General features: G+C 41.6%; 2 protein-coding genes across 3 annotated transcripts; both read left to right on the forward strand.

Annotated features, from left to right (window-relative positions):
* Positions 1-3,150: 3,150 nt before the first annotated feature.
* Positions 3,151-5,674, forward strand: LOC117898098 (facilitated trehalose transporter Tret1-like). The gene is made up of 7 exons (XM_034807278.1): positions 3,151-3,328; positions 3,395-3,512; positions 3,572-3,683; positions 3,761-3,891; positions 4,178-4,530; positions 4,597-5,009; positions 5,072-5,674. Exons 1-7 carry the CDS (start codon positions 3,247-3,249, stop codon positions 5,267-5,269), a joined length of 1,407 nt encoding a protein of 468 aa, XP_034663169.1. The 5' UTR covers positions 3,151-3,246; the 3' UTR covers positions 5,270-5,674.
* A 5,637-nt stretch (positions 5,675-11,311) lies between these two features.
* LOC117896805 lies at positions 11,312-12,138 on the forward strand. Of its 2 annotated transcripts, none has more exons than XM_034805308.1 (2): positions 11,312-11,848; positions 11,903-12,138. In XM_034805308.1, exons 1-2 carry the CDS (start codon positions 11,371-11,373, stop codon positions 11,944-11,946), a joined length of 522 nt encoding a protein of 173 aa, XP_034661199.1. In that variant the 5' UTR covers positions 11,312-11,370; the 3' UTR covers positions 11,947-12,138. The 2 variants fall into 2 exon arrangements, with proteins under 2 accessions (XP_034661199.1, XP_034661200.1); XM_034805309.1 differs by having other exon boundaries at positions 11,913-12,138.
* Positions 12,139-12,185: the final 47 nt, after the last annotated feature.

Consider the following 12,185-nt stretch of genomic DNA (forward strand, 5'->3'; position numbering starts at 1 on the left):
GAAATCCAGCGTACACAAAACTAAAGATCACATGAAAAAAAATACACGTACAAGCCCCTTTGAAAGCTTGTGCAATAACCTTAAAAGGTCGTTTTGGGCATTTTGTTGTTGAAAAGTAATTCAGTGGAAGATCGGGCAAAGTGTCAAATCATTGTAGAAGTATCTCAGAAGGCATCTAGCCTATATTTAACCCCAAACTATCCATCAAAGATGCATGGTGTACGGTGGGATGGTGCGGCCCTACGTGCAATCTTGTTTCGTCTCAGCCTTTTGCCTTTTGTAAATTGAAAAACAATTTAACTCCCGTTAATTTTAACGCCCGTTTTCTATGCCAACCCCAGTTAGATTGCCACACTGCCACACAGCAACTGTAGCATCCACGGAACACCAAAGCCCCAGAGACCCAGAGCCGAAAACAAAAACGAGAAGCAGCCGAAATACGTATTGCAAGCGATAATTATTGCCTACAGGCCTCCAAAAACGTCTCCAGACAACCAAAAAAAATACATCCAAGGAAAAAAAAAAGAAAAGAAATAACAGAAGCCGCCGTGGTCTGGTCGTGTAGATGATTGAAAAGCGAAGAAGATTTGCATAGAAACGTGCGATTTTCGCCATGGCTACCGGGCTACCCCATGCTGTGCTGCCGAAAGTATCTGCCAGATACGCCATGCTATGTTGCACCCACACACACGGGGGGACAGGGGCAGCACACTGTCAACGTGCTCACAGCATGAGAACAATACTTTGTTGCCTTCAATTACTCATCCATTCATGCCGTCATTCATTCAGCACTTGGCTGCTGCATGCAACTTCTTCACTGGAGTTCACTGCAGTGGCAGCCGCAATTTGTTGAATTTATTGTTTAGTTTTTTTTTTAGATTTTCAACTATTTTTGTAGCTGAAATACAGGCATGCTTCTGGGGAATTTGCCCACATTCCTGGCCCTTCCACGAGCATGTTGTCGTGGCGGCTGAGTTTCGTATGTGTTTTTGCACTCGACCCACATTTGTCAAGATCAATGATACAGATAACCCCCTGATTAATGTTCGGAGGTGATGTGTTTTTGGGTAGCTTTGATAAATGTTTCTCGTGTAGCAAAACATTTTTAAACATTTTTTGTTTAGCATTTTTTAAATATATTTATACATATCTCAGAATCCCTGAAGGTTTCTCAGACTTTCTAACAAGCAGAAAACATATTTATTTGTATTTTAGTTATGGTTAGTCTTGAGCCAGAACATTCCATGTGAGAGATACTATTCCAATACCAAGAACTCTTAAGACAACTTCCACTTGACTTAACTTAAAGATAAATTTCACCAAAAAAAACCCCACCAAATAAAGTGCAATGATTCAGACAATACAGCATCGTTAGTTGATAGCCAAAATCTCTCCGATTGGCATGAATAAAACTGGAAACTCCACGAGCTTTTAACACATCATGCACCTGGAATGTGAACAGAAAACAAGTATACTCGTAAGATAAACGAGTGAAAAGTGATTTCAATGCCAAAGAACCCGCGCTAGTAGTCTGTTTGGAGCGTGCAATCTATCTCAAACGACAGCTGAACCAACCAAAGTGATATCTTAGCATTTGGAATTATAAAACAATTGTGCGCTAATGATGAAAGACAAGCACAGGCAGGCAGACAGGCAGAGGCAGGCTGGATTTTGGCCACCAGGGAAGCTACTACTATCATCAGTACCAGAGTGGTGGTGATGCATTCATTGCCTTTGCTGTGTCAAAGATCCACAGACAAGGGGATACGATAATATAATATGGTCACGGCTTGCAAATGCAAATGACACAGAAAAAATTTGATATTTTTTTTATTGAGCATTTTACAAACTGCACAACAAACCTCAGGGCATGACCTCCGACCGTGCACAACTCCAGCCACAAAGGCAGCCGTCGAAGTCTTCCACTAGGAATCACGATGAGGCAGGGGCACACAGCACCAGCACACAGCCTCCGCTCGATGCAACCGAAGATTTATGTAAGAGTCTGCCAATAGTTGGTAGCACAGGAACCCATCATTATCGATCGATATAAGCAGCCAGAGACTGCGAGACGACAGTCGACGAGAGACCTACAGGAGGCCAGGGTAAGGGGTACGGGTTCGGGAACTGCCAGATAATAACTTGATCACTGGAAAATCATTTATTGTGACACGATCGCTGATTGGGGGCCCACTCAAAAGACTTCTCTTCGTCAACTTGTTGTCATGCTGTTCCGTCTCTGGTTTTCTATTTTCTTTTTCTTTTTATGATGAAACTATGTTACTTTGCAGCTTGATAATCATTCTGCGAAAGGCAAACAACTTAATTGCTTAAAGATAAAACATTTGCTAGTTTCAAAACCTCATGAAATATGCTCTAAAATGCCTAGGTGTCAGAATGTTAGCCAGCATCAAGGTAGAGCATCACCTCTGATATATTAGTTAGTTTTTATTTGCACACTAGATAAAAGGTTGGTAGCTGGTTTTATGATCTCCAATTCATATTACAGATTATTTGGAGTGGCATTAAACAGATGTCAGAATGCTCTACAGATTAATGAGGCTGCACCAAAAACCAGTATTACATGTGAAGGATTATTATTGAACTTTAATTGAATTTAAAAGTATTTCAAGCTAATCAAAATATGGATGTCGAACACGCAAGTTCTCTCCCTTTCTCTCTGTGACGCTTTAAAAGTGAAAACTAAGAGACTTTGTTTAACAAAAGCAAACAAACCTCTGAGAACCTCTCTCTAAAGCCAACTGTTTAACCTGATTAATTTTTACAACTTTATGGCCTCAAACAATGACTTTGCTAATCCTTGGTTCAATTTAGTCAAAAGCTCTTCAAATTTACTCATTCTTATCAAAGTTTGTATTCATTCCTCTTTAGCTATTTAAATATCACCAAAACTCGTGCACTTGAATATAGGTAACTTTTCCCCTTATTAAATTCTCTCCCCTTTCTGATTTCATCCAAGGCAATGTGTAGTGTATTAATCAGCATGCAACACCTTTGAGGAGGAGACCTCTACACAATCTAATCTTCAATAATTTTATAATCGTTATAAGAGTGTTTACAACGCCAAAGCGATTGGGGGGGGTACATATCTGGACGTGATTTCCACTACAAAAGCGTCTGCAACCCACTGTGGAAGCTCTCAGTAGGCAAACGGCAGCCTTACCGAGTACATTACCATCCCCATTCCAAATTTAAGTGAAGTGATTGAATATTTAAGAACTCAAAATGGTTTTCGAGCCGAGTCAAACGCAGAAATTGAGCATATTTAGTGCGCGCTACCGATGGCAATTTATTGCCACAATGACGGGTGGGTGATCCATTTCGGTAATTCACTTAAAACATTCACTAATCAATGGCTAACTATAAACCGTAGTGCACATCATGACGCTGACACATGGCCTTGCGGTGGGCTGGCTGTCACCATCATTGAGGCTTTTGGGATCGGAGAATAGTCCCCTGGGACCACCTTTAACTATTGTTCAGGCCTCTTGGTATGTGCATTACTATAAACCAAAGAGTGTTCGATTCTATATGGTTTTATATCCTTTAGGGTTGGCTCTTTGATTGGTCTGGGTTCTCTGACCGGCAATATAATCTTTGGCCTGCTACTCGATCGTATAGGAAGGAAAATGTGCATGTATATTCTGGCAATTCCCAACATGGTACGACGAGCTGATAAAGCACTATCTGAAGGGGTTTCCTCAAGGTCTGATTCACTTTTATTTTGCTTTCTTTATAGGCATATTGGGTCCTTATCTACACAGCCCAAGACGTAAACTATCTGTATGCGGGTCGATTTCTGGCTGGCATGTCGGGTGGCGGTGTTTATGTTGTCCTGCCCATATTTATTGCAGAAATTGCCGATAATGGGTAAGCAAAAGTGTGCTCCAGTGGGAGAGTCAAATATATGATTTACAGTTAATCAATTTCTGTAGATTAGTTCAAGTATTACGTGCAGACGATAAAGACATCAGTGTACGCCAATATCGGTTCACATTTGTCTACTTCGAGTGATTAGATTCAAGTACTTCTGAGAACTACTTCCTATTTTTGAATATGACAATTATGGAAATACCCATTGAGGGATTATTATTTCGATTATTCTAGAGGCTTCAATTGGATTCCCCCCAGTCACATCTGAAATCTTTCTTTACAGCGTTCGTGGTGCTCTATCATCCATGGCCATGATGTACGTTAGCATGGGAATAGTGATAGGCTTCGCTTTGGCCTCCTATCTCTCGTACTATCTGATGCCTTGCATCATCGTCGCCCTGCCTGCGATATTTATGCTATCAGTCATTGGACTGCGCGAGACGCCACAATATTTGCTGAAGCATGGGCGTGACGGGGAGGCTGAGAGATCTTACTACTTCTACAAGAACCTCACGCCGCCAGCCCCCAATGATAAAGAGGCGGCACACCATGATGCTGCCAAAATGGAATTTGACACGTTCCGTCTGCAGGTACTCAGTGGCGGCGTCACTCAGAGCATTACCTGGAGAGATTTCTGTGAGTGGAGATAAGCTATGAATTTATGGTGCTGACTCCGCTGAACATCCCGATTCTATTTTTCAGTCAATGTACCCACCATAAAGATCTTTGGCCTGATCTTTGTGCTGATCATCTGCAATCAGTTGTCTGGCAGCTTCGCAATCTTCAACTACACATCGCACATCTTTGCGGAGTTGGGCAACAAATTGGATCCGAATACCTGCACCATTGTGGTGGGGGCTGCCCAACTGTTTGGCATACTCTGTGCCGTTGTCCTGGTGGATCGTCTCGGACGTCGTGTGCTACTCCTCACATCGATGGCGGGCATGGGTCTGGGAGAGCTGGCCATTGCTCTGCTGAAGATCTGTTGCACACCGGAGTTCCTAGAAGAGAACGGCTGGCTGCCTTTGGTAGTGATGTGCTTCATTGCAGTTATTGCATCCGTGGGTGTCATATCCCTAATCTTTATCATCATCATTGAGCTGTTGCCGGCAAAGGTAAGCCACGCTAGAGATTGGTTTTGAAGTGTCTTGGTATTGACATCTAATCCTTTTCATAGATCCGCTCCCTTGGCACCTCTTTGAGCATGGCCACCTTCAGTGCCTTCATCTTTGTATCGCTGAAGATCTATCCCACCATGATTTACGATGAGGGTCTGCCCGCCACCATGTTCATGTCGTCGAGCATGTGCCTGTTTGGTTTCATTGTCTTGGGGCTCTATCTGCCGGAGACCAAAGACCGCCTCATGACGCACTGATGCCGATTGTTTTCGTGTGAAAATCAATGATGTCTCTACATCAAACCTGCGGCCACGCCAAAAACTGTTTGCCTGCCTGCCAGACTGCCTGCCAGCCTTTTGTTGCAGATCCATTGCATAAGAGACTCGACAATTTGTGGCTGCTCATCCTGAACTCTTGAACTTAATTCAATTTTGGAGTACTGCGATGTGGTTTGGTTTGGTTTGGTTTGGTTTTGCTCTTTGTCTGCGGGATCATCTGGGGATCTTTTGTAAATAGAAATTTAATTTTGTTAGGGAGAAAGTCTCCCGGGTCGGGGCTGTGATCTGTTGATTGATATGAGCTCAAATTGTAAGTGAAATAGGTTTAAGTAGGTTATTATTACTAGTTTATTGAATTACGAATAATAAATCAACCAAATCGAAGCCCCGCTTTCATCCTATTTCATGGCCAGTAAGCCACAGGAAAATCTTTAAAGGAAAACTCTTTCACTATCTGCTTTCGCTGCGCTGAGGCAGAATTAATGAACTCGCAAAATCGTAGAAGATAAAAGCAAGTCCAAAAGATAAACAAACAATGACTCATAAATTTACCAACAATAAAAATTACTTCTTTGGCTGGTACTCTGCATTTTTGGTGCAAATCAAGCAGCGGCACGGGGAGCTCAAAAGAAAAGAAAATTTGATCTTTATGACAGGACACACAAGTCTGAGATCTCTCCCAGATATCCAGACAAAGCCGCAGAGACTTTTTAAATGGGCCACAAACCTCAGGCCCAGACAAATATCCACAATGGCCCAGACAAATGCTCACATTTTGTGATGGAGAAGAGCTCTTATTTCGGGAGCTGCTCCGTCCAGCCATCCATCCACTTAGCCGAAAAGAGGTTGCATCAAAATGCAATTTCATAATTTTCACACGTTTTTCTGTCACTCTGGAAAATGGGATCTGGGCCCTGCTGACAAGCGGAAATTTGTAACAGTTTTTTCCATCTTAGCTGCACTTTGTTAAGTGCAAATGCAGAGACGACTACTGCAATTAGCTGTTTTCTGATTATCAACTGATAAATACATATCTGGATGACTTGTCGGAAGTGGTGGTGCCCCAGGGCATCATCAACATCATGTGTGTGTGGCCCGGCCCGGGGCTGCTGTTGCAACCGCTCCCAAAAAATAAAGGCCCAAAACAATTGTGGCTAATGCGATCCAGCGATTGCTCTTTGTTACGATTACGAGCATTTGATTTGTGGCTGCAGGGAATCCAATTGTTTGCCTTTGATTTGTTGAAAGAAAGCTGCAGCTATATCCATTGTGTGGCCCTCATGCTGGGATGACGATTAATACGCAATTTTCTATATCGAGGCAAAATGTCATTCGACAGCAGACCAGTAGACCACCAGACCCCAACACGGTAGCAATTCCAATTCCCATTTCGAGACCCCATAATTTACAATTAGCGCTGCGAGTGTGTGCCACTCACCCAGTGATCTCTATTGATAACATTTTGCGGGGATGACAAGAGAAATAGTTTCCCGATTTTATTTATTTGAGTCATTGCAAATATTGATTTCATTTCTTGCGATGCTTTCGAGTTTCTATTGTTTGGAAATCGATTTCGGTAATTGTAAAAATGTATTTCAAATATTTATCTGCTCTAATTTTTGAATGGCTGAATGGTGGTGGTTGTGGTAGAGCTTACCGAATTCCGCATTTTCAATTCATCAAAAAATGTTATACAATCAGTTAGCTGAAGGGCATACAGCACGATCGAATGAGTTGGTTCTGTTTATTCAGAGGAGAGTTTGCATAATGAAAACTATCTTTTAAAGTTGACTGAACTTTTAGCAAAATAGTTAAAGACTTAATTTATACATTCAGACAATCGATTTGCATTTCAAGCATGGTTCAACATTCAACATTCAACACACATAAACGCTTAAATATTCAAATAAAAACCTGACTTTTGGTGTGAAAATGTTAAGATAAACAAGAGATGAAAAACAAGTCTTGACAGCAGAAGCTACCGTTAGACCACAGGGGAGACTGGAAAAATATCATTCTTATGTATGTACATATGTATGTATGTATGTATGTATATTAGCCATGATTAATTGAAAGGTCAGCTGGCAGCCAGAGAAGTGCGTGCAGTGCTGGCTATAAACATATCAAAACCTGAAAATGCACACAAATTATTTGCGTCGTCTCTTCTGAAAAGGTATACAAATAATTGGAGTGGCCTCCAAATGTAGCAAAAATAATGGCCAAAAGGATCAAAAACGGGTTGCCGAACAATTTATAAAAATTAGACAAAGAATTGCATAAAATATTAAACTTTAATTAGCGGCAACGGCAACCGTCAGTGAAGCATTTGTAAAACGTCTGCCAATAATATAATTAATAAGCAGAAGTCTCAGACACGCCACAAAAAGGTCATTAAGTCGACCTCAACTCGTGGAAGACATCATTTTTTACAAAGTAGAACCACAACGTGAAAGAAGTGTTTTTCGCCTTGAATTATAAATTTATGCTAGAACATTAATTTAATGCCCCCGACACGAGACTCTGGGATGAAATTTCGCCACACAGCCTGAAAGATTTATGAAAACCAACGAGACATGGCATAAAATTAGCCAAAAGAATGGTCAAATGTGTGGATGTGGATGAATGCTGCTGTGGCGAGGGCAAAAACACCATTTGGCAGAGGAAACCTTTCTATTTTCTATAATACAAATTTATGTGGCCACTGACAGCTTTATTTCTATAATTATTATGTAAGAAGGCAAAAGAAGAAAACCTATTAATATGGAATTAACTTTTTCAAATTTGTTTCAAATATAAAGAGCGCAAAAGGCAACTGACGCAACAGTCTTTTTGTATCTGTCTTCTATTCTTAAAGATGAGGTAAAAGTTATTCTGCGAAAGCTTATTGAAAGAGAAAGAATAATGAAAAGGTTCTTCTTTCCACCAGATTTTGTGGTGAAGATTCTAGAAGTGGGAGAAAAAGTAATCTTACGATTGATTGATGGATGTTATTTAAGAGAACTTTCCTTGGATGGTTTGTGCGGTGAAGGTGCCGAGACGAGAGTGGTATTAAAAGTGAATTTCTCGAAGCCATGCTTTTTTCACTCTTTCAGGAAGCATCTACTGCAAAAATTCAAATCACGCCAATCTGTTAAAGGGAATTGCAAAAGCGCCAGTGTTAACCCGCCAGACAGGTGTTTGTTTAAAGAAAAGGTTTAACTATTTTTTGTGCCTTGCTTTTCCTGTCAGCTAATTTCCCTGACGTCTGTGTGGGGTCTCTCTGTCTGCCGTTGAAGGCTGCCGCCAGCTGTCATTGGACTCGCCTAGGGGGTTTTGATATTGCTCCTTAAAAGGGTATAGTACTGGCAGTTCTGGAAGGGGTCTTCGTCCTCATTGACTTGGATTGGATGCAATTATGTTGAGTGCATGTTTAGTTTTTTTTTGTTTTTTTGTGGTAGTTGATGTTGTGGCAAGTTGTTGTAAATTTGGTTATAAAACAAACACAAATGACATTATTCGCACGAAAGGCAAGCAGGATGGCTGCCGTTGGTAGCAGCTGTTGTCGCACGACTTTCCTTAGCTTCTTCTGCGAGGCAGAGGCAACAACCGCCCCCTCCTGCACTACTGCCAACCACTCCGACCAGCAATCAATTCGACAGCAGCGACGACGACATTTGAGCAGGCGCGCAGGCGCCTTTTGTTGCGCTTCAACTTCCGGAAATCACGTTGTAATGTTGGGATTTTTCTTAGCTTAGCTTCGCTTTGCTTTTGTTATGGAATGGAATGGAATGGGTCAGAGGCACACGGGCAAAAGAAATGTGCACGCGAGCAAAATTACAAAATGCTCAACAGTTAACATAAAATTTGTTTGCTTAAAGTTGTTAAACTTTTTCAATTATGCAAAAATAAAATTTTAACACAATCTTGTGGTGGCGTCGACTGTTGGTGGGTGAAATGAAGACATGAAGACACGACAGACTTTAAAACCAAAACTAGTCGGTAGATGAGAGTACATTTTCGCTGGGCTATGAAACGTTCCAAGAAAAAGGGACGGGAAAAATGGAAATCCCCGAAATGGTATACATTCACAGATCACGACCAATTGATATTCGTGAAAATCTCCAATTGTTAGCCATGTCTCAGCACTTTTTCATAGTTCTTTTTCATTTGATTTCACTCAGAAATCTTCACAGTCAATCAAAAGTTAATAGGATTCTTTCATAACAATCGACTGTCTGATGCGAATTTAATTGATGGCCAACTACCGAAAATCATTGTAAATTGCCTCGCACGCCAAATTGACACCTTGTCGAGGGCACTGGCACTCCCAACATCCCCCCAGAGAGCCGTGGATCTCTAATGTCAGACCCAAAAAACCGTCTACGGCCCCATCCGTGGCACCTAAATCATGGCAGAGAAGAGTCGAACCGTAGACTGCAATTTGAAAAAAGATTCTTTTGATTTATATGTACGAAGACACCGAAATGGCCTTCTCAAGTGGCAATCAATTCTGGCTGCAGAGCCAAAAGCCACAACTAGATTTGGAGCCAAAACGAGAGCCCATAGACACACACACACAACCACAACTAGATTTGGAGCTACAGCTAGATCCAGACTCAGACTCAGAGGCTCATAGCCAGAGGCATGTGGCAGAGGCACCCAAGTTAAAGTCGATGATTTAACTCGACTCGTTACCTCTCAACGCCATTTGACCCCGCAGCAATTGTGTGGTAGCCACGTTTCCTCGACAGTCGACTCCGGTTGACTCGCTTGGGCCTATTCATTTCTTTGGTTATCAAAAAGCCAACGATCTCCACAATATGTTTTCTATATGCCTCATTTTCTGCACAAATCGCTTGACCTTAAGCGTTTGCTTGTAATTTATTTGTCGTTGCCGTAATTTCCCACACACACAGCACTCGGTCTTTTCGTTTCTTTCTTCTCTTAGAAGCTCTTAACTGTATTACGTTGATTTTTCACTAGTTTTCACGGGGGGGTCGGTCTGGGGCTGGGGCTGGGACTGCTTTTGTAGGTTATTGTGGCTGGTTATGTAATGTCTCCGACGCCGCCGCCGCTTTGCCATTGTTGGATTTTGCCCTGAGCTTTAGGTATTTCTTTCTTTGGCTTGAGGGGGAGTCAAATATCAGAAAGAAAGAGAGAGACAGAGAGTAGTTTCTTATCAGTACAAAAAGTGGATTTACAGGCAGGGATTATATAACGCAGCAGTTGGTGGCGGGCATTTAATTGATTGTAAGCCACAGATTGGAGGAAATCGAATTTATTAATCTACAATTCCATTGCTTAACTTCTTTAATCATTCCTCATTTATATAATATACAACGTACAAGTATACCCGACCCCTAATCAAATTACAGTCTCATGCATCGCCTCCATCATGTATAACACTTCCTGACTAATGAAGTGGCAGTGCCAGTGCCCGAGTCAGAGTCAGTTTCTGTCTTTCAAGGGAAACATCTTCATTAGCACTGACTGAGTGAGTGATGTGTATGGCCAGAGATGTGTTGAGGCTCCTCCAAAGGGAAGAAATGTGTTGAAGCCTCTCCAGCGTGAAAGAAATGAGAAGAGAGTCGTCGAAGCCCCTAGGTGCAAATGGATAAATGCGCTAAAGAGTCGAGTCTCCCCCTGCGACTTTGCCGCCCATTTAAGTGTCCAATAATTCAATCACATCCAACGCCATGTTGATGGGCACCAAAGTGCCGTTAAAGAGTTTCAATTACACCAATTTCCCCAATCGAATTTGAGAAAGTTGAGAGCCCATCATGAGAAAAGCAACATAAATGCAGCCCTGCAGCACATACAACAATTTTTCAACAATATTTAGTAGGCCAAGAATTTAATACTCCATTTTCGAATTGATATGCCAAATGAGACATACATTTTCCGGTCATTCAATTTGGTTTGTCGAGCAGTCAACAGTCTTTCGGTCTTAAATTTTTTTCAAAATTTTCCTATTTAGAAAACTTTAAAATTATACAAAAGTAAGTGAAACACAAAAATAAAAATGTTTTATTGAGATAAACAAAATTAATATAATATCAAAATTTCTTTCAGTTTGGATAAGGTAAAAATTCGACTGCTCAATGGATCTATCGAAGGCCGAACGGCAAACTCCCCAAGAGGACAATAGGCAAAGCAGTGCGGATTACTTAAAAGAGCTCATTCAGGACTTTCTATTCTTCTTGGTTCTCATCTTTGCTGCCGTGCTCATCGGTTGGGGCATATTCCTTGTGCTAGACGATGGCAACGAGTGGAAACGTATGCCGCATAACCGCAACGGCTCAAAGATCTCGCTTCAGAAACCGACGACGGAAGCAATGCGTCCCTGCCAACGGGCTCGACATTGGATTCAGCTGTACCTCATTCGCCATAAGACACATGAACAGGAAAAGGCACAGCAATACCTGCCCACAGAAGCGGCAGAGCATCCATACCCACCAGAGCCGGTAGAGCAGTATTACCATCCGCAAATAAAAACGCAGGTGCCACAAGTAGAACAGCATTCGAAAATTCGAGAAGATTCTGCCAATCAAGTGGACTCGCCATCGAGCAGAGAATTGGGTGGGTAATCCATTTGAAGTCCCATATCAAAGTTGAACCTTTAAAACCTTTTTGATTTATTTAGACGACATATACGCAGTCGACTAGCTGAAGACTAAGTGTTAGACTACAAACCAAGAATGTATAAAATTGACTTATCACCGAGCTCTTGTATTTGATTTATTCCAGAGTAAGGAACCGCCGCAAAACGTGAGCGAAGGCCACTTCTTGGCACTCGAATAAGTAGTACAATTCTTTGAACACACCGTGCAGCCAAGCTGGTGTAATAATAAATTATTTAAATTTTGAAATACTTATTTTTTATTTTATCTCTTTGCTCTAAAATACTATTCACACG

Source organism: Drosophila subobscura, chromosome O (genome assembly GCF_008121235.1).
Source record: "Drosophila subobscura isolate 14011-0131.10 chromosome O, UCBerk_Dsub_1.0, whole genome shotgun sequence".
NCBI classification, from domain to species: Eukaryota; Metazoa; Arthropoda; class Insecta; order Diptera; family Drosophilidae; genus Drosophila; species Drosophila subobscura.